This window comes from Saccopteryx leptura, chromosome 4 (genome assembly GCF_036850995.1).
Source record: "Saccopteryx leptura isolate mSacLep1 chromosome 4, mSacLep1_pri_phased_curated, whole genome shotgun sequence".
Classification (NCBI taxonomy): Eukaryota; Metazoa; Chordata; class Mammalia; order Chiroptera; family Emballonuridae; genus Saccopteryx; species Saccopteryx leptura.
This window is the reverse complement of record NC_089506.1, coordinates 138232671-138259550: the sequence shown is the minus strand read 5'-3', so window position 1 is coordinate 138259550 and position 26880 is coordinate 138232671. Positions and strand designations below refer to the sequence as shown.

General features: G+C 35.4%; 1 protein-coding gene across 2 annotated transcripts in view; it reads right to left on the bottom strand.

Annotated features, from left to right (window-relative positions):
- XRCC4 (X-ray repair cross complementing 4) overlaps positions 1–26880 on the bottom strand; it is a 341036-nt gene that overhangs the window by 288378 nt on the left and 25778 nt on the right. For both annotated transcript variants that reach the window (XM_066381792.1, XM_066381793.1), the window contains exons 2-3: positions 25435–25583; positions 17816–17991 (exon numbers count right to left, since the gene is read on the bottom strand). In XM_066381792.1, coding sequence (XP_066237889.1) covers positions 17816–17991; positions 25435–25573 — 315 coding nt within the window. In that variant the 5' untranslated portion in view covers positions 25574–25583. The remainder of the gene's footprint in view (positions 1–17815; positions 17992–25434; positions 25584–26880) is intronic.

Sequence of the window (26880 nt, the reverse complement as noted above, 5' to 3'; positions counted from 1 at the left end):
TAAACGGATTAAACTCACCAATAAAAAGGCACAGAGTAGCAGAATGGATTAAAAAAGAAAATCCAACTGTATGCTGCCTACAGGAAACTCATCTAAGTAACAAGGATAAAAACAAATTCAAAGTGAAAGGCTGGAAAACAATACTCCAAGCAAATAACATCCAAAAAAAAAGCAGGCGTAGCAATACTCATATCTGATAATGCTGACTACGAGACAACAAAAGTACTCAGAGACAAAAATGGCCATATCATAATGGCTAAGAAGACACTGAATCAAGAAGACATAACAATTCTTAATATATATGCACCAAACCAAGGAGCACCAAAATATATAAGACATCTACTTACTGACCTTAAAACAAAAATTGACAAAAATACAATCACACTTGGAGACCTCAATACATCGCTGACGGCTCTATATCGGTCATCCAAACAGAGAATCAACAAAGATATAGTGGCCTTAAACAAAACACTAGAGCACCTGGATATGATAGACATCTACAGGACATTTCATCCCAAAGTGACTGAGTATACATTTTTCTCCAGTGTACATGAATCATTCTCAAGAATTGACCATATGTTGGGCCACAAAAACAACATCAGAAAATTCAGAAAAATCGAAGTTGTACCAAGCATATTTTCTGATCATAAAGCCTTGAAACTAGAATTCAACTGCAAAAAAGAGGGAAAAAATCCTACAAAAAAGTGGAAACTAAACAACACACTTTTTAAAAATGAATGGGTCAAAGAAGAAATAAGCGCAGAGATCAAAAGATATATACAGACTAATGAAAATACAGTACGACATATCAGAATCTATGGGATACAGCAAAAGCAGTGATAAGTGGGAAATTCATATCACTTCAGGCCTATATGAACAAACAAGAAAGAGTCCAAGTGAACCACTTAACTTCACACCTTAAGGAACTAGAAAAAGAAGAACAAAGACAACCCAAAACCAGCCGAAGAAAGGAGATAATAAAAATCAGAGCAGAAATAAATGAAATAGAGAACAGTAAAACTATAGAAAAAATTAATAGAACAAAGAGCTGGTTCTTTGAAAAGATCAACAAAATTGACAAACCCTTGGCAAGACTTACCAAGGAAAAAAGAGAAAGAACTCATATAAACAAAATCCAAAATGAAAGAGGAGAAATCACCACGGACACCGTAGATATACAAAGAATTATTGTAGAATACTATGAAAAACTTTATGCCACTAAATTCAACAATCTAGAAGAATGGATAAATTCCTAGAACAATACAACCTTCCTAGACTGAGTCAAGAAGAAGCAGAAAGCCTAAACAGACCTATTAGTACAGAAGAAATAGAAAAAACCATTAAAAACCTCCCCAAAAATATAAGTCCAGGCCCTGACAGCTATACCAGCGAATTTTATCAAACATTCAAAGAAGACTTGGTTTCTATTCTACTGAAAGTCTTCCAAAAAATTGAAGAAGAAGCAATACTTCCAAACACATTTTATGAGGCCAACATAACCCTCATACCAAAACCAGGCAAGCTTGGTACAAAAAATGAAAACTACAGACCAATATCTCTAATGAATACAGATGCTAAAATACTAAACAAAATACTAGCAAATCAAATACAAGAACATATTAAAAAAATAATACATCATGATCAAGTGGGATTCATCCCAGAATCTCAAGGATGGTTCAACATACGTAAAACGGTTAATGTAATACACCATATCAACAAAACAAAGAACAAAAACCACATGATCTTATCAATAGACGCAGAAAAGGCTTTCGATAAAATACAACACAATTTTATGTTTAAGACTCTCAACAAAATGGGTATAGAAGGAAAATATCTCAACATGATAAAGGCCATATATGATAAACCATCAGCTAACATCATATTAAATGGCACTAAACTGAAGGCTTTCTCCCTTAAATCAGGAAAAAGACAGAGGTGTCCACTCTCTCCACTCTTATTTAATGTGGTACTAGAGGTTCTAGCCAGAGCAATCAGACAAGACAAAGAAATAAAAGGCATCCATATCTGAAAAGAAGAAGTAAAGGTATCACTTTTTGCAGATGATATGATCCTATACATCGAAAACCCCAAAGAATCCACAAAAAGACTACTAGAAACAATAAGCCAATACAGTAAGGTCGCAGGATACAAAATTAACATACAGAAGTCAATAGCCTTTCTATATGCCAACAATGAAACAACTGAGAACGAACTCAGAAGAATAATCCTCTTCACAATTGCAACAAAAAAAATAAAATACTTAGGAATAAACATAACAAAGAATGTAAAGGACTTATATAATGAAAACTATAAACCATTGTTAAGAGAAATTGAAAAAGATATATTGAGATGGAAGAATATTCCTTGTTCTTGGTTAGGAAGAATAAATATAATCAAGATGGCTATATTACTCAAAGCAATATACAAATTTAAAGCAATTCCCATCAAAATTCCAATGACATTTTTTAAAGAAATAGAGCAAAAAATCATCAGATTTATATGGAACTATAAAAAAAACCCCGAATAGCCAAAGCAATCCTAAAGAAAAAGAATGAAGCTGGGGGCATTACAATACCTGACTTCAAACTATATTATAGGGCCACGACAATCAAAACAGCATGGTATTGGCAGAAAAGTAGACACTCAGACCAATGGAACAGAATAGAAAGTCCAGAAATAAAACCACATATATATAGTCAAATAATTTTTGATAAAGGGGCCAACAACACACAATGGAGAAAAGAAAGCCTCTTCAATAAATGGTGCTGGGAAAACTGGAAAGCCACATGCAAAAGAATGAAACTGGACTACAGTTTATCCCCCTGTACTAAAATTAACTCAAAATGGATCAAAGATCTAAACATAAGACCTGAAACAATTAAGTACATAGAATGAACACGGGGCTGCATGTGTCTTTACGTACCCATTTTCAAGTTTGGGGGGATATATACCCAGTAGAGGGATTGCTGGGTTATATGGTAGTTTATTCTTAACTTTTTGAGGAACCATCATACTTTCTTCCATAATGGTTATACTACTTTACATTTCCACCAACAATGAATGAGGATTCCTTTTTCTCGACAGCCTCTCCAGCACTTGTTAGTACCTGTCATGTTGATAATAGCTAATCTAACAGGTGTAAGGTGGTATCTCATAGTAGTTTTGATTTGCATTTCTTTAATAGCTAGTGAAGATGAGCATTTTTCCATATATCTGTTGGCCATTTTTATTTCTTCTTGGGAGAAGTGTCTGTTCATGTCTTCCCATTTTTTTATTAGATTGTTTGCTTGTTTGCTGCTGAGTTTTGTGAGTTCTTTATATATTTTGGATATTAGCTTCTTATCCAAGCTGTTATTTGAAAATATCATCTCCCATTTAGTTGGCTGTTTTGTTGACAGTTTCTTTTGCTGTGTAGTAGCTTCTTAGTCTGATGTAGTCCCATTCATTTATCTTTGCCTTTACTTCCCTTGCCTTTCTGGTCAAACTCATAAAATGTTCTCTACTGCCAAGGTCAATGAGTTTAGTACCTATGTTTTCTTTTACATAATTTATTGATTCAGATCTTATATTTAGGTCTTTGATCTATTTTGAATTAACTGTTGTGCAAGAAGACAAATTGTAGTCAAGTTTCATTCTTTTCCATGTGGATTTCCAGTTTTCCCAGCAGCATTTATTGAAGAGGCTTTCTTTTCTACATTGTGTGTTTTTGGCTCCTTTATCAAAGATTATCTGACCATATATATGTGGTTAGATTTCTGGGCTCTCTACTTTGTTCCATTGGTGGGTGTGTCTATTTTTCTGCCAGTGCCATGTTGTTTGATTATCGTGGATCTGTAGTAGAGTTTGAAGTCAGGTATTGTAATGCCTCCTGCTTCCTTCTTTTTCCCCCTGGGATTACTTTGATTATTCGAGGTTTTTTATGGTTCCATATAAACCTGATGATTTTTTGTTCTTTAAAAAAAAGCGCCCTGGCCGGTTGGCTCAGCGGTAGAGCGTCGGCCTGGCGTGTAGAAGTGTCGGGTTTGATTCCCGGCTAGGGCACATAGGAGAAGTGCCCATCTGCTTCTCCACCCCTCCCCCTCTCCTTCCTCTCTGTCTCTCTCTTCCTCTCCCACAGCCAAAGCTCCATTGGAGCAAAGATGGCCCGGGCGCTGGGGATGGCTCCTTGGCCTCTGCCCCAGGCGCTAGAATGGCTCTGGTCGCGGCAGAGCGACGCCCCGGAGGGGCAGAGCATCGCCCCCTGGTGGGCAGAGCTTCGCCCCTGGTGGGCGTACCGGGTGGATCCCGGTCGGGCGCATGCGGGAGTTTGTCGGACTGTCTCTCCCCATTTCCAGCTTCAGAAAAATACAAAAAAAAAAAAAAAAAAAAAAAAAAGCATTGGAATTTTGGATGGGAATTGCTTAAATTTGTATATTGCTTTGGGTAATATGACCATTTTAACTATATTTATTCCTCCTATCCACGAACAGCAATATTTTTCCATCTCATTGTGTCTTTTTAATTTCCTTTAATAACGTTTTGTAGTTTTCAGTATATAGGTCCTTTACATTCTTTGTTATGTTTATTTCTAAGTATTTTATTTTTTAGTTGCAACTGTAAAAGGGATTATTTTTTTGAGGGTTTTTTTGAGGTTTCATTGTTGGCGTATAAGAAAGCAATAGACTTTTCTGTATATTAATTTGGTATCCTGAGACCTTATTGTATTGGTTTGTTTCTAATAGCCTTTCTGTGAAGTCTTTGGGGTTTTCTATAGACAGGACCATATCATCTGCAAAAAGTGAAACCTGTACTTCTTTCTCAATATGAATTCCTTTTATTTCTTTCTCTTATCTGATTGCTCTGGCTAGAACTTCAGGCACTATGTTGAATAGAAGTGGAGAGTGCGCAACTTTGTTCCTGATTTTAGAGAAAAAGTTTTCAGTTTTTTACCATTTAGTATATTAGCTAATAATGGTTTGTCGTAAATGGCCTTTATTATGTTGAGTTATTTTCCTTCTATTCCCATGTTGTTGAGTGTTTTAAACATAAAAGGATACTGTATTTTATCAAATGCCTTTTCTGCATCTATTGATAGGATCATATGGTATATTATGTTAATCATTTTACGTATGTTGACCCACCCTGTGTTTCTGGAATGAATCCCACTTGATCATGATGAATTATTTTTTTGATGAGCTGTTGTATTTGGTTTGTTAGTATTTTGTTTAGGATTTTTGCATCTGTATTCATTAGAGATATTGGTCTACAGTATTCTTTTTTAGTGTTGTCCTTACCAGACTTTGGTATAAGAGTTATGTTGGCCTCATATAATGTGTTTAGAAGTACTGCTTCTTCTTCAATTTTTTGGAAGACTTTGAGAAGAACAGGAACCAAATCTTCTTTGAACATTTAGTAGAATTCACTACTATAGCCATCTTACCCCGAACTTTTATTTTTGGGGGTGTTTTTGATAGATGTTTCTATTTCCTCTCTGTTTATTGGTCTATTTAGGCTTTCTACTTCATGATTCAGTCTAGGAAGATTCTATTGTTCTAGGAGCTTCTCCATTTCTTCTCGATTGTTGAATTAGGTAGCATATAATTTTTCATAGTATTCTGCAATAATCCTTTATATATCTATGGTATTTGTGGTAATTTCTCCTCTTTCATTTTGGAATATGTTTATGTGAGTCCTTTCCCTTTTTTCCTTAGTGGGTCTTTCCAGGGGTTTCTCGATTTTATTCAAAGAACCAGCTCTTTGTTTTATTATTTTTTTCTATATTTTTTCTGTTCTCTATTTCATTTATTTCTGCTCTAATTTTTATTACTTCTTTTCTTCTGCTGGTTTTGGGTTGCCTTTGTTCTTTTTCTAGTTCCTTAATATGTGATGTTAGGTTGTTTAGTTGGGATCTCTCTTATTTTTTCATATAAGCCTGTAATGATATGAACTTCCCTATTATTACTGCTTTCGCTGCATCCCAGAAATTCTGACATGTCTTCTTATCATTTTCATTTGTCTGTATATATCTTTTGATCTCTTTTATTTCTTCTTAGACCCAGTCATATTTTAGAAGTATGTTGTTTAATTTCCACATTTTTGTGGGTGTGTTTACTTCTTTCTTACAGTTGAATTCTTGTTTCAAAGCCTTATGGTCAGAGAATATGCTTGGTATAATATCAGTCTTTCTGAATTTGTTGATGTTACTTTTGTGGCCCACCATATGGTCTATTTTAAGGAATATTCCATATACACTGGAGAAAAATGTATACTCTGATGTTTTGAGATGAAATGTCTTGTAGATGTCTATCTAGTATGTTCATTTGTTCTAGTGTTTCATTTAAGACTGATATTTCTTTATTGATTTTCTGTTTGGATGAATGATCTAGAGCCATCAGTGGTGTATTGAGGTCTCCAAGTATGATTATATTTTTTTCGGTTTGCACTTTTAGATCAGTTAGTAGATGTCTTATATATTTTGGTGCTCCTTGGTTTGGTGTATATACATTAAGGAGTGTTATGTCTTCTTGATATACTGTCCCCTTTATTATTATGAAATGTCCACCCTTGTCTCTGGTTACCTTTGTTGTCTTGTAGTCAGCATTGTTAGATATGAGTATAGCTACACTGCTTTTCTTTGGATATTATTTTCTTGGAGAATCATTTTCCAACCTTTCACTTTGAATCTATTTTTATCCTTGTAGTTTAGATGTGTCTCTTGAAGGCAGCATGCTGTTGGGTTTTGCTTCTTGATCCATTCTGCTACTCTGTGCCTCTTTATTGGTGAGTTCAATCCATTTACATTTAATGTAATTATTGACACTTGAGGATTTCCTATTGCCATTTTATATACTGCTTTCTGACAGATTAGTGTCTTGTTTGGTTCCTCTTTTTTGTTTTTCTGTCATTTGTTTTTGTTTGTTGGTATTACATACTTCTATCTTCTGATTCTTCTTTTTTTAAGCTATGTGTTTCAGTAGTGACATTTACAGGAGTGGTTACCATTAGATTATTTAAAGAAAAATTGTCATATTTATTAGAGACCAGTATCTCATGAGTGCTTCTGCACTCCATCCTCCTTTGTTACTGCTGATCTTTATCCTCCCCCCTTTTATGTTATTGTTGTCACAGATTATCCTTGTTTTTATTGTGGTTTTGTTAAAAATTTTATTTGTAGTTTTGTTTTGTTTTGTTCTTTGTATCTGGTTGGATAATCTCCTTTAGTATTTTCTATAGTGGGAGTTTTCTGGTGATAAATTCCCTCAGCTTCTGTATGTCTGTAAATGTTTTCATTTCTCCTTCATATTTGAAGGATAACTTTGATGGATATAGTATTCTTGGCTGGTAGTTCCTCTCTTACAGTATTTTAAATGTTGGGGTCCATAGAGTTTCTGCTGAGAAATCTGATGATAGCTTAATGGGTTTTTCTTTATATGTTATACTCTTCTCCCTAGTTGCCTTGAGGATTCTTTCTTTGTCATTGATTTGTGATAATTTCATTACGATATGCCTTGGTGTAGGTCTGTTTGGGTCAAGGTAACTCAGCATTCTATTTGCTTCTTGAATTCGAGGCTCTGACTCTTTCCACCGTCTTGGGAAGTTCTCATCAATTATTAGTTTCAATATGTTCTCCATTCCCTTTTCCCTCACTTCATCTTCTAATACCTGTTATTCTTATATTGCTCTTCCTGGTGGAGTCAGACAATTCTTGCAGGGCTTTCTCATTTTTTTAAATTTGTGGGTCTCTCTCTTCTTCTCTCTATAGTATCTCTAGTTGCCTGTCTTCAATGTCACTGATATTCTCCTCTATGTGGCCTGTTCTACTGGCTAAGCTTGTTACCTTATTTTTCAGTTTGTGTATTGAGTTTTTCATCTCTTTTTGGTTCATTTTTATATTTTCAATTTCCTTGGTAAAATATTTTTTTATTCATTAAGTTGGGGTTTTTTTTACTTTTTTTTCTTTTTTTTTTTTTACAGAGATAGAGAGAGTGAGTCAGAGAGAGGGATAGACAGGGACAGACAAGAACGAAGAAATGAGATGCATCAATCATCAGTTTTTCATTGCAACACCTTAGTTGTTCATTGATTGCTTTCTCATATGTGCCTTGACCACGGGTCTTCAGCAGACTGAGTAACCCTTTGCTCGAGCCAGCGATCTTGGGCTCAAGGTGGTGAGCTTTTGCTCAAACCAGATGAGCCCGCACTCAAGCTGGCGACCTCGGGGTCTCAAACCTGGGTCTTCTGCATCCCAGTCCGATACTCTAGCCACTGCGCCACCGCCTGGTCAGGCCATTAAGTTGTTTTCTGAGCTCATTAAATTGCCTTTCAGTGTTTTCTTGTATCTTATTGAGTATTTTTAGAGTTTCAATTTTGAATTCTCTGTCATTAAGTTCCAAGGGTTCCATGTAATTGAGATATTTTTTTTCCTGGAGTTTTTCATCATCTATCTGAGCTATGTTTGTGTCTTTTATATCCATATTTGATTTCCTTTTCCTTGGTGGCATTTGCAAGTGGTATTGTTAATAGCCCCTGCAAGAGATAATTATTCCTTTTTCTGGTAGGGGGCGCTGTACTACAAGATTTTTCTCTGAAAGATTCTTGGGTGGAGTTCTGCTGAGGCAACACTGTCGCTGTCTAATGATGCAGGCAATGCCCTGGCATTAGTAGGAGGGGCTTGTTGTTAGGGCTTTGAAATTTTATGGCTCTAGCAATGACCAAGCACAGGTCCTCCACGGCCATCCTCCATGTCCCAACAGAGCAGGAGATCAAGCACCCAGGCACCCCGGCCTCTCACAGGAGAGAGCAGCCTGGAGACCCAGGGGAGCAATGCGAGATGGGGAAGCTGGGGTGACATAGTCCAGTCCCTCCTTTGATACCACTCTAAGCACTCAGAGCACAGACCTGGGCAGGGCAGAGGCTACACACCACAAGCTGGTGTCTGAACTCCAGGAACAGCTGCGGCATAGATTGCAGATCAGGAACATTCTGCCAACACACGCAAAACTCCCTCTGCAAGCTGGAGCCCAAGCTTCCAAGCAGGTGGGGCGCAAATCCCAGATCAAGCGTGGCTGAGGCCACAAGGCTAAACTCCACGGGCAGACCAAGCATGCCCCAGTGCCCCATGGGCTGATCTCTATACGCTATTCGCACACAGTTCTTGGGAACACCAGCACTTGTAATCACTCAGCCCTGCAATCACGGGTGCAGCAGACACCAGGAAACTTCCCTGTTCTTGGTCATCACCCCTGTCTCAGCTCCGTCATCGCAGACCCTCCTCTTCTTCTGGCTCTAGCACCAGGACAAAGCCTGCACCAACAGTGCCTCCCTCCTTCAGGTCCGTGAGAAAAGAGAAAAACTCAGTCCTCTGGCACTTATTTTTCTTCTGTGCTTTGGCCACCCTTTTGTGTAATCATACCTTTGTCTATCTGGTGTGTGTACATTTCAGGTTCGTCTGGGGTTTTTTTTCTGCGTATAGTTGTAGAATTTGTTGAAATTTCAAGGGCAGAGATCGGGAGTATCTCTCATGCCGCCATTTCTCTTATAAAGAACTCTTAAAATTTGAAGGACAAAACACCAAAAACCAATATGAAAAATAAAAGACATGTACAGACAAAACATAAAAATATATAACATACAAATAACCCTTAAAAATATTAAAGGTATTCATAATCACTTCGAATAGGAGAAATGCAAATTCAAATAACATTGAACTACCATTTCACACCTAATACCTTGGAGAAAATTAAAAGTATAACAGCATGTTCTAGGCAGGCTGTGGGGAACTGGATATGTTGCTAGTGGTGTTGCAAGCTCATCCAATACTGCTGAAGGGAAATTTGGCAATATCTAAGAAAACAATATACAATGCAGAGGTGAGTAATTATGGAAGAGATGCCTGTCTTAATTTTTGTGGTACATCCACAGATTCCTAGACTTATTTTCCCCTGCACCACGCACACAAAAAAGCAAAATCCAACTACCTGCTTCCTAAAAGAAACTAATTTAAATGATGAAAAAAATAGTCAAAAGCAAAAGGATGAAGAAATATATATAATGCTAATCCCTATCAAAAGAAAGGTAAGAGTTGATATATTAATATATAAAGTAAATTTTAGATCAAAAAATATTAAAAGTTAGAGGGTCATTGCATAATGATAAAGGGGTCAAATTAGCAAGAGGACTTGACAAACTTTAATGTTTTATACCTAATCACAAAGATTCAAAATACATGAAGTAAAACCTGATATAAACAAATCCATAATTACAGTTATAGACTTAAAACATATTCTTACTCATTGTTATAACAAGTAGAAAATACACAAGACTTTAGAAAAGCTAAACAAGATCAACAAACTTGATCTAGTTGACATTAATAAAACAATCTACCCCAAAACAGAGAATATTTATTTCAAGTACACAGCAACCATTGAACAATGGAGAGCATAGTCATGGCCTTAATGCAAGTCCAAATAAATTTAACAAACTATAGAAATGATCCCTGAAAGTATAGTCTTCCAAATAAATTTAAAATGATTCAAGTCATATAAAATATTCTAACAATAATGGAACTAAGTTAAAAACCAATAATACAAAATTATCTGAAATATCAAAAAAATTGGAAACTAAATCACAAACTTCTATATAATTCATGAGTGAAAAAATAAAATCAGAAGGGAAATTAAGTACTTTAAATTAGATGAAAATGAAAATATGACATATCAAATTTGTGAAATACAGTTAAAGAAGTACTGGGAAGCACATTTTGATCCTAAAATGTCTATATTAGGTAAGAAGGTCTTAAATCAATGACTTCAAGTCCACTTCAAAATGATAACTGATATAAGTTATACTACCTACTCTTTGAAAACTACAAACAACTGCTGAGTAATTAAGGAGTACTAAATCAGTGTTTCTAAACCTTGGTACTACTGACATTTTGGCCTAGACAACTCTTTCCTATGGAAACCTGTCTATGCATTGCAGGATGTTAAGCAGCATCCCTGTCTTCAACCCCTGCATGTCAGTAGCTATTGCTTGACATGACAATCAAAAATGTCTCCAACCATTGCCAAATCTCCCTGGAAGGGCAAAATTTCCACCAGTTGAAAACCACCTTCCTAAAAAAAATGAAGATCTATATCTTGTTCATAGGTCATAGGACTCAATATAGTTAAGATGTCAATTCTGTAGACTCAATACATTCCCAATCAGGATTTCAGCAGTTATTTGTAGAAAGTGATATTCATTCTAAATGTCATAAAAATAATTTGAAGTATAAAGTATATCCAAAACAATGTTGAAAAGAACAAAGTTTAAAGATTTAAATGATCTAATTTCAAAATTTATTATAAATTTAAGTAATTGAAACAGTTTAGGATTTGCACAGAAATAAATAAATTAATCTATGGAGAGGAAGAGTCTAGGCATAGATCTATTTAGATATTTATATAGACATAGATAGTTAAGTGATTTTCAACAAAGTGCAAGAAAACTCAATGGAGAACTCAATAAATGATGCCAGAACAACCAAAATGTCTATAAACAAAAATTCAACTTCAAGATATACCTCATACTATATACAAAAATCAATTCAAAATGAATCATAGACTCTAAATATGAAATCTAAAACTAAAAAAAAAAATCATATATGAGAGCTTAGGAGAAAATCTCTATGTAATTTAAGTTAGGAAAAAAAATTATTAGATAGCACACCAAATATTCTAATAGCATGGTCCTCAAACAAAAAAAAAATTACTTCTTCAAAATTAATTTCTCCTCTTCTCCCACAAACAGGAATAAGTATTCCCAAATCATATGTCTGGTAAGCAACTAGTATGCAAAATATATAAAGAATTCAATGAAACTGTTAAAAAAGTACTCACGAAAAGATTTACTGTACATTAACGTATATAGCTGATTCACAATACTCCCCAACTGGAAATTCCTTACATTTCAAACAGTGAATGTGGTATACCATATAATGGAAAATTACTCAGCAATCAGAAGGAATACATTGCTGACACATAAGACAATGATAAATCTCAAAAACATTATACTATGTAAAGTTATGTGCAAGAGTATATACTGTGTTGTTCCCTTTACATAAAATTCTAAACCAGGTAAAGCTTATCTACAATGACAGAAAATAGTCCACTGGTTGCCTGGGGTCTGGAGGGGAGGCAACGCTGCAGGAGGAAAGGAGGTAACGGGCAATGACTGCAAGGACGTATGAAGGAACTGCCTATGGTGATAAAACCTGTACATTTAACATAGGTAAATTTTATTCTATGTACACTACAACTAAACAAAAATAATAGTTTTAAAAAAACTGACTTTAGACTCATAGGATTGAGGCTTAGATTTCACACTATCTAACTTACAACCTCTACTTTCCTGAAGAACTCACTTATGCTTCCACAAGTGTTTCCTCACATATGAAGAGTGACAAGACCAAGTCCATGTGATGAAGGGGAAGTAAATCTTAAAAGGGATTAACTGAAAGGTAACCAGCAAATATTAGTGTTATTAACACACAAAACCCCATTTACAGCATAGTTTTTACATGTTACCTTCTACTTCTACTTTTTAAGTTCTTTCCTGAACAATCCCAGAGTAACTAAAAAAATTAAAATATAATGCCTTCGAGCTGTTTCTTATAAAAGAAGCAAACAGGCCCTGGCCAGTTGGCTCAGTGGTAGAGCATCAGCCCAGCGTGTGGGTGTCCCAGGTTCAATTCTGGTCAGGGCACACAGGAGAAGTGCCCATCAGCTTCTCCACCACTTCCCCCTCTTGTTTCTCTCTCTCTCTTCCTCCCCTGCAGCCATGGCTAACTGGAGCAAACAGGCCCCAAGAGCTGAGGATGCCTCCATGGCCTCTGCTTCAGGCACCAAGAACTGCTCGGTTGCTCAGCAACAGAGCAACACTCCAGATGGGCAGAGCATCACTCAAAAGTGGGCTTGCCGGGTAGATCCCGGGCAGGGTGCATGCAGGAGGGAGACTGTCTCTGCCTCCCTTCCTCTTCCTGAATAAGAAAATAATAATAATAATAAAAATAAATAAAGCAAACATTTTAAGTCAAAGCAAATCAATACAAAGCAAGAAAATAACTTCACAAAGCAAAAAAATATAACCAATAAAAAATCTTTAAAGCAATAATTCAAGAGTCTCTTCAATGACTTAACTAGAAAATACAAACTTTGAGCAAGATTTCTGGACCACTTACAATACAGATTTAATTCCCACACTCTAAAAAGGCCAGGAAATTATAAAGTGTTTAATATAAAAATGGCAGATGTGTACAAATACTTCTATCATAGAAATAAAGAATACTACAACTTCTTTGCAGGCATTCAAACAACACATTTGCAACCCATACTCCCAAAAACCTGAAAGTCATTAGTATTTTTGACGAAGTATTTGGCAGAGAACCATAATAAATGCTCCAATTCTGATATTTCATCTGAAAATAGGACACATGGCATAATATAGGATTTTGAACTCTTGTGTTTAAAAACAACATTGGCTGCTTTTGGTTAATTGATTTTACCCCAAAAGTAATGCATGCAATTTTAGGGTGCTGGTTTAAAAGAAAGGGTACATGGTTCTTTCCCTTCTCTTTAACTCAGTCCTTTTTCTGGAAAGGTGAACATAACAGTGAATCCTGAACAGCCTTCTGAACCATAAGATAAAACATACCTGTTAAAAATAGCAAAGCAACATGATTAAGGAAGCCTGACCCTCCAACATTATAAAGCCATCATATTAACCCAGGACTGCCAATTTGGATTTTTATATCACAAAAAAACAAACTTTCATGCTATTTAAGTCATAAAATTTTCAGCCTAAACTGTATTCCAAGCCAACATCTCTTGGTGGGGGCCGGGGAAATGGATGGAAAGGAAAGACAAATCAACTTTACCAGAATTCTAACGGAGACCTGTAGTCAGTTCTCATGTGTGTGATTGTGTGTACTTATGTATATTGTTTAATTTTCCTTCAGTCTTCTTAGCTTTCCTTCATTAGGGCTATTTTTAGAAATAAAAAACTACAGTACTTTAGAGGATCTAAATTAAATCTAAAAAATCATTTTAAATTTTTATAGATAAGAAAACAAAGATGTGAACAAGTTAAATGATGAGCTCAAGGCTATTCTTAAAAAATAATTAGGTCTTTATCTTGTAGCTCATGAATGTAACTTTCTTTTAAACAGCAAATTATGAAAGCAAAAAAGGAAGAGAAAGACATTATTAATTAAGATGTACTGTTTGCATGACAAAGTACATACTACTATAAAATCAGTATGAACTGTGAAAGGCAGAGCGCTGATGAGTTCCAAACGCTGGCACTAGAGTCTGCTTTCTTCCAGTACAATCTACTGCCAGCTCAAGAGCACTGGTGATGGTTCCAAAGGTTTGTTCTGTCCAGAGAAACAGAGTTAATGTCTAGCAGATTATTCAACATTTTTTCCAATGGGAATTTAGCTAAATGAAAAGCATCTATTTTATCTATAAAGAAAAGCCAATTAGAGCATAAATTAAAGTGTAGGTGTTTGAACTCAAAAGCAACCTGATGAAAACTATGTGTCTGCCCACTCCCACCTCCCAAAATGTATACAAACATCGACATACACATTATACATTTAAAATATTTCACTGCTTTGGAAAGTGACAATTCTTTCACTCTGATAAAACATGAGAGTATTTCAAAGAAGTCAATTTTTTTAATATAAAATTAGTAGCTATTTAATTTTTTTATTTAAAAAATTTGATACAAATATAAATTTCAAATGTTTTGTATGACTAAAATATTCAAAATGCTCATACTGTGATCACCAACACAGAATTAGACACATGCTTAAAAACCTGGACTCATAGAGTTAGGACTATGGTAGCAAATATACTTAAAATTTATGGACTACACTTTGCCATGAGAGAGTAACTCTATGTCAACAAGCAAGAGAATTCACTATAACTTTTTTAGTGAAATCTACATTCATTCTTTTATTTTCCTCTAAGTGTAGGAGATCATATTTGGCAATAATCAGGTGTCTGTGTCACCAAGAAGAAGATTACGTACTCATTTAAACTTTTAGGTCACCAAAACACAATTAACCTTTAAAAGTATTCTGCCATGTTTCCATTGTCTGCAAGTTTTTGCCAGCAGATGGATTTACAAGATACTGTCACTCAGAAATTCAATATGCAGAAACACATCCTAAAGTCCTGAAAGATTCCCAGAACACTTTGGTCAAACAGACTTGTGATTTTCATCTACATCCTTACAGCTGATTGCAGTATTCCAGTTTTAACCTCCTTCAAATATCCAAAAATATCCCTCAAGTAAGCCAGCCATGAATAACTCCTTTTCTGTAAGAGTAGCCTTTCTCTTTTCTCATAAGCAAGTTAATAAATGAATAAATAATGAAGCAGCCATCTAAATGGCAAATAGTGACTTAAGACATATACTTTAATAAACCAATACACTTTTGCCTGACATGTGGTGGCGCAGTAGATAGAGCATCTACCTGAGATGCTGAGGTCCCAGGTTAGAAACCTCAAGATTGCTGCCTTGAGCACAGGATCATAAACATGATCCCAAGGTTGCTGGCCTGAGCCCAAGGTCACTTGCTTGATTGAGCAAAGGGTCACTGGCTCAGTTTGAGCCCCCCAGATGAAGGCATGTATGAGAAGCAATCAATGAACAACTAAAGTGATTCAAGTATAAGTTGATGCATCTCATCTTTCTCCCTTCCTGTCTCTGTCTCTCCCTCCCTGTTTCTCTCTCTCTCACTCTGTCTCTCTCTCTCTCTAAAAAAAAATAAAATAAAATAAATAAAAAATAAACCAATACATTTTTAATAACTGAGAATTTCATATTCTGTTCCCACTTTTTGAGAAAACCTGTTGAAAAGGTAAGGGTTAAAGGCTTTGGTTCTGAAAAAGTTGATTAGTTTCAGGGTGGTGAGCAAGATATCTTTCTGGATTGCTGTCACAGTTTCGGATGCTAATGCACGCCAAGCCAATTGTAAAACACATGAGTCATGAGAACTTGAAGTTCTTTCTTCACAGAAGCAGCAAAACCAGATGTACAGCCAAGCATGGTAACTACTCCATCCATGCCCAATGTACCAAACACCACTATTCACCAAGTCAAAAGTCTTACAGGTTTCAAAGATCCCTCACAAAGTTGGAATCTGTTATGCTTTAGTAAACACACAACAGATAAAAACTAGAAACTGGCTGCATGAAATAAAGTTAGTTATTACACACAAATTAAATATGAATGTTGAATGGGAAATGGCATAACTTCCAATGTGACAATGATCTGTGTAAAAATATTAGAAGATACTGTCAGCAATACAGAAGTAAATAACATCATCGAACTGTACAGGAAAGAACATTGTAGTAAGTAACAGAATTTCAGTAGCCAGTTCAAACCCTCTTATTTAACCTATTTTAAATGATCATTTTAAGGCCTTAGTTTATTGAAACTTATAAACATTAGCAGCTAATTAGAAAAGTATATATCTTCTGAATAGAAGTAATTATTAAAGCCAGTCTCTCTGTATTATTCTCTATATACCGGTAACATATATGAGAAAAATGACTCCATTTGTTTCTTCAAATGTTTCTCTAATTAATGAAATCTCTTTACTCATTCTGAATTAGAGGTTTTTTTAAAAATAAATTTTAAACTCAATTTAGTTCTAGCAAAAATTGTCAATAACTCTTTAAACTTAATGCAATAAAGATAAGCCTTCTTCTTCTATACAGCTCATATTTGATTGATATACCGCTCACCAAACACAAATAATTTAATCTCCAATTACCCCATAAATTAAGGTAAAATATACAAATGGTATGATACTTTTGATAAATAAGTCACCCATCTTGATCTGAATTGGTGTAGAAACTCAGCAGGACAAATAGCAGATATTCTTGTCTGTAAAGTATGTAAGTTTTGGAAAGCCTGAGCTGGAATTATTTTTCTATTTTAATATTTCTAAGTTTGGTTATATAAATAAAACATCTTAATTCCTACTTAATTACATCATTTTATAATTTCAAATACATTCTAATAAGTAGAAAGTTTCACGGCCCTGGCCAGTTGGCTCAGCGGTAATGCTTTAGCCCGGTGTGTGGAAATTCCAGGTTCGATTCCCAGTCAGGGCACACAGGAGAAGCGACCATCTGCTTCTCCACTCCTCCCCCCTCCTTTGCTCTCTTCCCCTCTCCCAGCTGTGGCTCAAATGGTTCAAGTAAAGTTGGCCCCGTGCACTGAGGATCGCTCCATAGCCTCACTTCAGGTGCTAAAATAACTCGGTGGCCGAGCAACAGAGCAGCGGCCCCAGATGGGTTGAGCATCACCCGGTAGGGGGCTTGCTGGGTGGATCCCGATCAGGGCACATGCAGGACTCTGTCTCTGCCTCCCTGCCTCTCACTTAATAATAATAACAATAATAACAAAAAGAAAAATTTGTAATTATTATATATTCAAAGATAATTGCATTATTTACATTCTTTCACTATTTTCCCAAACTTATTTCAATAGACCTTGCACAATGGTCTAAACTTCTCAACTCACTTTTCAGAACTACTCATTCATGTAATTATTTCTAACAATACTTATTTAAAGTATTAAAAACTAAATACATTTTTCTAGTAATTATTTTTCATAATTCATTAAAATAAAGCATTGACTATACTTTGAAACACTGTTCCAATTTGGAAACCAAGTACTTCTCAAACTTTTGAGTTATTCTGGGATTAATATGCTAGTTACTTCATAATTCTTCATAAATGCTCTGACATTTTACCACATTTTGGAAAGTTTTACTTACTGAAACATCTTTCAGGTTTTTCTCAAAGGAGAAATGACCAGATTCTTTGGAAAAATTAAACGTGTATGCATCAGCTGGTCCTGCTCCTGACACCAATGCTTTTCTCAGTTCATCCACATATTTCTCTTTTTCCATTGCCATGTCATCAGCTTCTTGGGAAATCGCTGATTCACAAACTGAGGAAGACATTAACAAAAAGTTTTGAAACAAAAAATAAATTTCTAAATAGATAAACATAGTTTTTACCTGTTGCTAATAATTTATCACTTATTAACAGAAATTTAAATAAAAAGTAAAATCAGGCCTGAACTGTGGTAGTGCAGTGGATTAAGCGTTGACCTGGAACACTGAGGTCACCAGTCCAAAACCCTGGCTTTTCTTGGTCAAGGCACATATGGGAGTTGATGCTTCCTGCTCCTCCCCCTTCTTTCTCTCTCTCTCCTCTCTAAAATGAATAAATAAAATCTAAAAAAAATATTAAAAAGTAAAATCAAACCTACACCATATATTTTTAAGTCAAATTAAACCTTTTAAGTAAAAGCATAATTTTTGAGACATTTAGTCTCAAATCTTATCTGAAAGTGTTAAACTCCTTGCATTCTTTCTCTTCTCCGATAAAATGCATGTATTGTAAGTTATCACAGAAACTACTACCTCATCACTAGAGAAATCATTTCCTATAATTATTAAAAAATTCAATATTTTATTATATCTTTCTTCCTTGCTTTCATTAAAAAGATGAAAGAGTTGAGAGTGTCTTTCTCACTCCCATGAGCAGAGTCAAATGAAAGTAAAAGTGGAGTTCCTTCTTATCTCACTATATGCCAACAACAGAAAAGACAAATGAAGGGAAGTGATAAGGAAGGAAAGGAAGGGAACTAATATTTAGAGCAGCGGTTCTCAACCTGTGGGTCGCGACCCCGGCGGCGGTCGAATGACCAAAACACAGGGGTCCCCTAAAGCCATCGGAAAATACATATTTATCCACCAAGCAAGCCCCCTACCAGGTGATGCTCTGCCTGACTGGGCCACTGCTGTGTTGCTTGGCCACCGAGCTATTTTAGCACCTGAAGCAAGGCCACAGAGCCATCCTCTGCGCTCTGAGCCAACTTTGCTCAAACATTCGAGCCATGGCTGCAGGAAGGGAAGAGAGGAAGAGAGAAAGTGAAAGGGAGATGGGGGTGGTAAGAAGCAGATGGTCGCTTCTCCTGTGTGCCCTAACCGGGAATTGAACTTGGGACTTCCACACGCTAGGCCAACACTCAACCGCTGAGCCAACTGGCCAGGGCTTATTTTTCAAATTACAAGATTTAATCTACATTTAGGATGTGTCATTTGGAATGTTTGTGTGATTGAGTGTTTTGTGTGTCAAATCAGGCTACGATAAAGATGAAAGACCATATATTTACTGTTATATTTAAGGTTACATTTATCTATATCATTTTCATAACACTAAAAGATAAAACATTTTCATTTTACAAATGAGAAAAATCAATGCTCAGAGAGATCAAGTAATAGTCTAGGGTCATGGAGTCAGAAGGTAGTGAACCTGGGATTCATATTTATGTCCCTCTGGTTGTTCTGGTTGGAGATGAGACAGAGATATTAGATACTGGATACATTATTTTCTTCCATTATATTAAAAAACATATGGGTATAAAGTACTACAGAAAACAATGAAATCTTGATTAAAGAATCCCTGAAAACACAACACAGTTTTTCAAAATGTTAGTCTGTGTGCTATCAGGTGTCTGGAAGCCCCTGACAGGCAATGGGAAGATAGTCTTGGAACCCATATATATTTCACGAGCAACATTCAATAATAAGTGTGATATTGAAATGAGTCTCAACACAGCCTTTGAAAACAGGTAAGGATAAAAATATCTTATATGCTTATGTGATTTTATAGCTTCTGAAATATTTTGACATTTTTTTCTCTCTGAAGCAGATGCATATTAATATAATCACTATCAAATTTACTGAGTTTTCAAATGCCCTATTACCTTTTCTGAAACAATCTAAAAATAAAAAGACAGATGCTTCCAGTATTTTTGTTTAGATAATTTTGAACAGTTGCAAATACCTAGGAAAAGCAATTATTTCAGAGACATAAAAAATAAATCTGTAGAAGCCATCTTTAATACAACTACAGCCAAGTTATAAAATGCAAAAGAACATAGAGAGATGTTTATTGATAAAACATCTAGTTAAAAGTATAAATTTCATTAAAATGAAAAGATTCCTGTCTGAAAATATTTAATAAAATGTATTATTCAATTCATTTATTTAAAAATGCATCATGAGCATCTACCATGTGCCAGACACTACTCTGAGCACCAGGGATACCATAATTAAAGAGAGACAAAAATGCCAGGCTATGGAGCCAAGATTCAAGTGCTGACATCTTAGATATCCTCTAACGTTGCTCCGTCTGTGAATGCCATGTTGATTATTATTATGGAATATTTCATTTTAACAAGAACATATAAAAGAAAATTATCTTTCTTTCCTAGTTGAATTTATGTACATGACTTTATTATATATATCATATATATCTATATAATTTTCGTTTGATCCCTTCACCTTCTTTCACCCAGCCCCCCACCCCTCTGATAGCCATCAGCCTGTTCCATGTAACCATGCCTCTTTTCTGTTTTATTCATCAGTTTTATCTATTTACACTTCTCTTTTAAAAACTATGTTTAACAACAAAGTTATTTTTGTTAAACTATGTTTAACAACCATGGTTTTTTAAATGTACTTGAATATTTCCTATGATAGCAAATGTGAAATTTTGACTGCCTATTTAGAACTTCAATCATAAAAATACAACTTGGTCATCAGTTTTGAATTTTACGCTAAGAGCATCTGGAGGAAGCACAGCTATTAGAACTCATTGCCCCCGAAACTTCAGTGACCAGGATTAAAAGCCATGGAAATAATATAATAAATTCAGCAAGAATACAGCTCACTTTGTATGTCATGAGAAGAGAGCAGGCCAACATGATCACAAAACAAGAAATTGTTCTCAGACAGGTAGGACCAAGAAAGCATCACTTTAACACTGAAAGTAGGTGAACATATAAGAAAAGATTATTTCTTTTGCATCCTTATTAACAAACCATAAACTGCATATCTTAGGTTTGTGTCTGAGCTCAGGTTTCTTTCTGGTTTCACATAATGGACCCACTGTCCTACTTCACTTATTAAAAATCCTTTTCCCACTGAGCCCTGTCACACAACCTCCATAGAGGCCACCAAATACCAATGTTTAAGACAAATATAAGTAGATATAATTATTTGATTAAAAAGAACTACTAAAATTTAATTTACTCTTCAATGAAATTTAAACTACTCCAGAGATAAGTTTCTTACTGCTGACTACAATTCTTATAAGAGTCACATAATAGTCATCGATCATTAACCCACTTTGTGACTTACCCCTGTGATATTATGACCCCTATAATGTTGAAGTGATGACAGACCACAAGATAATTAGACCCCAGAACACTCATTAGATAAAGCAGTGCTAATGAGAAAGAAACCAGGGAGTTTAGTGTGTGGGAGATTAAAAAGAACCCCACATCCTTTTAATTTCACTCAAATGAAAAGAGAAAAAAACTATCCAAATTGAAGGCTGCAGCAATCAAAACGTTGTACAAAAAACAGGATGAGGTATAGGAAGGAAATCCATTTTCATGTTTCAATTATTTAATTGTTTCAATGTTCTTAATCATATTATTGTCTATGCGTAAAGTGCCAAACCAAATTATGTTTATGTAATAAAAGCCTTAACTGAACATGGAAATAATGTTATATTATTTGGTTCCAGATTTTGTCCCTGATTTAAACAAGAAAATAGAAATAATGAAAGTATAAAATATATGTGAGATTTAAAACTGTATAAGATATCTCTGAAAAGAAAATAACCATAAATAAATAGTGCACTGTAAAATTTTCTGTTTGAAAGCTTATTTAGAACAGGAAGTCAATCTACCAAATAATACAGAACTTTGATATCACACTTTTGTCATACTAAATTCCATTAGCTGGAAAATAAACAGTAAAACATATTGCATTAATATCACGGTCAATAAGAAATATGAAACTGAATTTTTCATTTTACTATATGCTAGCTCTAAAATGAATAGTTCACTTTCTTTTTTTCCCTAACCAGTTTCATATATTTGGAACATCCTTTCATTCTTTTTGTCAAAAAATCTCAATTAAACATGTATTTTCTAAGTACAAGCCAAGATATTTATACAGAGTGGTTGACAAATTATGCAATCCTTGCTCTACGGCCCTAGTCTAGCAAAATAATGTACTGCTCACAAAAATCAAGGGATATTTCAAAATGAATATGAAGCAATAAAAAAAAGAATTTAATATTTTTTTATTAAACAAGAACAACAGAAAAGCAAACAACAAGTCAAAGAAAGTTGTCTGGTTATGCAAATGAGATGCAAAACCAACTTTTACTTCATTGGGGAATATGCACTATACCAAAAGCTGAAAGTACTAGAGTATCTGCATTCTCTCTGATCTCCTAATTTTTGTATAATAAATAAATTTTAACTATTAATAGTATTAAGAACTGTCAGCACATTATGTAAGCATTAACAAAATGTTTCATAAATGTAAAATTAACTTAAAATTTTTTTAAACACACAGGGACCTGGCCAACTGGCTCAGTGGTAGAGCGCTGGTCTGAGTGTGGATGTCCGGGGTTTCACTCCCTATCGGGGCACACAGGAGAAGCAACCACCTGCTTCTCTACCCTTCCCCCATCTCCCTTCTCATTTCCTCTCTCTCTCTTCTCCTCCTGCAGCTATGGCTCAATTGGAGCGAGTTGGCCCCAGGTGCTGAGGATGGCTCCATGGCCTCCACCTCAGGCACTAAGAAGAGCTCGGTTGCAGAGCAACAAAACAGTGCCCCAGATGGGCAGAGCATTGCCCCCTGGTGGGCTTGCTGGGTGAATCTTGGTTGGGGCACATGTGGGAGTCTGTGTCTGCCTCCCCTCCTCTCACTGGAAAAAGGAAAAAAAAAAAAAGAGAAATTTAAGTTACAAATATAGTATTCATCCCATCCAAGCAACCATTTCACCTAGGACATGCCTCCTGCACTATGCTGGTGGAATTGAACTTCTTCCCCCAATGAGTGGAATTAACCTACTGCCATGGTTTTCAGCCCTCACGTTAGCCTAAAACAGAGCTATTGCCACCTGAATCCACCTTCATCAACATACGAGGAGCTAACCTGACAAATCTACCTCTACCCCTGCACTACAACAACCAACCAACAGATTTATCTTACATAAAAATTTACAGCTTAAATAGATACCATATCAGGTATTATAAACACTACCCTTGAAATATCTTTATTTTACAAAAATCCTTATATCAACATTCCTTGCAATCTGTCCTAAAAAACAAACAAACTCACAAGTATAAAGCCAGTTTGACTGTGTTATGTAACTTTTTTTTTTTTAATTTACTGAATTTACTGGGATGGCTTTGGTTAACAGAATTGTGTATAGGTTTCAGGTTTACAATCCATTTGTATCTGTGGTCATCAACAATGTCAAGTCTCCTTCCATCACCATTTATTCCCCTTATACCCTCTTCTACCTCCCCCACCTCCTTTTCCTCTGGTAATCATCATAAAGCTGCCTGTGTCTATGAGTTTTTTGGGGGTTTTGGGGGATTTTTGCTTCATCTTTTCATTTCTTTTTACCCAGTCCCTCAAAACCCCTCCCCTCTGACAGCTGTCAGTCTGCTCTCTGTATCTATGAGTCTGTTTCTTTTGATTGTTTGTTTGTGTGTTATATTTTATTCATTAGATCCCACATATCAGTGGAATCATATTATACTTGTCTTTATTTGACTGGCTTTTTCACTTAGCATGATGCTCCCCAGGTCCATCCATGCTGTCACAAAAGGTCAGATTTTCTTTTTTTTTACAGCTGAGTAGTATTCCATTATATAAATGTACCACAACCTTTTTATCCACTCATCTACTATAAATCAACAAACAACAAGTGTTGGTAAGAATATGGAGATAGGGAAGCCTCGTGCACTGCTGGTGGGAATGCAGACTAGTACAGCTACTGTGGAAAGCAGTATGGAGTTACCTGAAAAAATTAAAAATCGAACTGCCTTATGACCCAGCAATTCCACTTATGGGAATATATCTAAAGAAACCCAAAACACTGCTTTGAAAGAATATATGCATCCCTGTGTTCATTGCAGCATTATTTATAACAGCAAAACTCTGGAAGCAGCCCAAGTGTTAGATAAAAGAACTGTGGTATAACAGAATTTTAAACATTTAAGAAAGAAACAAAATTTCAGCACATATGTAATTTTAAAAAATGATATAATATTGCCCTGGCCGGTTGGCTCAGTGGTAGAGTGTCGGCCTGGCGTGCAGGAGTCCCGGGTTCAATTCCCAGCCAGGGCACACAGGAGAAGCGCCCATCTGCTTCTCCACCCTTCCCCCTCACCTTCCTCTCTATATCTCTCCTCCCCTCCCATAGCCAAGGCTCCATTGGAGCAAAGTTGGCCCGGGCGCTAAGGATGGCTCCATGACCTCTGCCTCAGGCGCTAGAATGGTTCTGGTCGCAACAGAGCAACGCCCCAGATGGGCAGAGCATCGCCCACTGGTGGGCGTGCCGGGTGGATCACAGTCGAGCACATGTGGGAGTCTGTCTGACTGCCTCCCCGTTTCCAACTTCAGAAAAATACAAAAAAAAAAAAAAGATATAATATCAAATGTTAAAAACATATTTCAAAAGTTGATAGAAGATATAAACAGTATGTAAATTAACATAACAAAATTATTTTACCTAAATCACTCACAGCTGTAGAAATGACTGTTGCATAGCCGAAGAAATTATTTTACTGTATAACTCGTGGAAAAATACTTTAGATAAATATTAAAACTTTGCTATATTAGTAAAACATAATTCTCGCTTTTTTATTTTATACCTGCCATGTTTCATAAATTATTTCTGGGCCATTATCCTTTTTAAAAGGATTATCGCCAAAGATAAAAATAATCAAATGTCTATTTCATAAAATAATTGCCAAAATTTCATATTTAGGTTTGAACCTTGTATTATAAAGTTTTATGCTGTGAGTTGTTTAGTTTTGGTACAAATGTGGTACATCCTCATAAGATAATTCAAACATAAGTATATAAAATAAAAAGAAAAGCACCACTACACTCACCCAGCCAATCCAAACCCTGGACCCAGCCAACCCAACTCCCCTGCCCCCCAATATTTCCCTGGAGTCCTGAGAAAAGACACATGCAAAAAGTACTATTTATGTTTTGTATAAAGAAGTCATTTAAAAAGTTCAACCAAGTCCAAGTACTAAGGCTCAAGTGATAACCAGAATTTTCAGGAACACACACTTTTATTTCTCTATCTTTTATTAATACTAATTATAGGAAATGGCATTAAATATTATAATTCTGTATATAATTTAGACATCAGTAACAAGTAAAAGCAATCAAGTTAATCTTACCCAATATCTGTTAAGCAACACTCTAATTTGAAGTATCACTGAGAACTGAAAAATAGCAGGTTATTGAAATTTTGCTTTTAATATTACCTGTCCCGGTCCATGCTGACTGGCCATCAGTAAGTATAATAACAAAACCAGATCCTAGTGTTTTCTCCCAAGCAATTTGTAGAAAATGAATTATATCAGGTTCAGAAGCAAGACTGATTCTGTTTACTTTTTTCTCCATTTCTGGTCACCTATTATAAAAAAATAAAATTATAATTTTTGAAAGAAACTGTTAGTATGACACAGTGGTTTTTTCTGTATTTGTCCCTCAGTTATAGCACCAAGAAAAATAAGTTTGAAAAAACTACAATAGTTAGCCACCAAACTCAAATCATTGTTCTGTTCAGTACTGATTCACAATATTTACAGATGAGAGAAGCAGAGGCCCATAAATGGCAAATGATTTGCATAAGTCATATAGCTAAATAAAAATTATTATCTCCAACATGAAGGTTAAATTTTCCACAAGACTCCACAGACTCTTTCACTGTCTGGAGAAAATTGTGTGAAATGAAAACAGAGAGTAAACACAAAGACTAAGAAAACAAAATGTCATGACCCAACAGCTGGCAGTACCCAGTCAGTCATGCCTTCCCTAAGAAAAGTTTCCAGGCTCAGTGACCCACCCACTCAGTCCACTGAGACAGGGACACCTTGTAATAGAGATGAGTTAGACTGAACTATCACAGTCTAAAACCAATCATTTCTTTTTGCATTTTTAAAGCTTTGTATTGAAGTATTATCCCTTATATATACAATGAAAAGTATACATATCAAAAATACACCTTTATGAATTTAACATTGAGCAAATCCATGTAAGCAATACCTAAATCAAAAACATTACCACCTAAGAACTCATTCTCAAAATACCTCCCGTCCAGTCACTGTGTCCCCAAAGAAACACTCTCCTCACTTCTAATAAAGATTAGAATTTGAGTGTTTTTGTATTTTTATGTAAATTTAATTATACAGAGTTTTCCATTTCCTGTCTGGCTTCTTTTGCTCACCACTTGAGAAATTCATCTCTATTGTTTCTCAGAGCTGTAGATCATTCTAATGGTTGTATATTAATTACCCCATTATATAGAGCACAATTTATTTATTCATTCTACTAGTGATAGGCACTTAAGTACTTTCAAAGTTTTGACCATCACAAACAGTGCTGCCATAAACATTCTAGCAAATATCTACAGAGTATATACATATGGTCAGTTTTAGTACTATATAGCCAGAAGTTTTCTAAAAGGTTTGCACCAATATATACTTGGTATATGAGTTTCCTCCATACCCTTGCAAACATTTCTCTTTTTAGTTTTAGCCATTTTGATAGGTATGCAGTACTACATTGTGGTATTAATTATAATTCCCTGATAAGTAATAAAGTTGAGTACTTTTCTATATATATTGGATATTGGAATATCCTGTTTTGTGGATTATCTGTTCAGTTGTCTTTTTCTTATTGGTGTTCTTATTGATTTGTTCTTTACA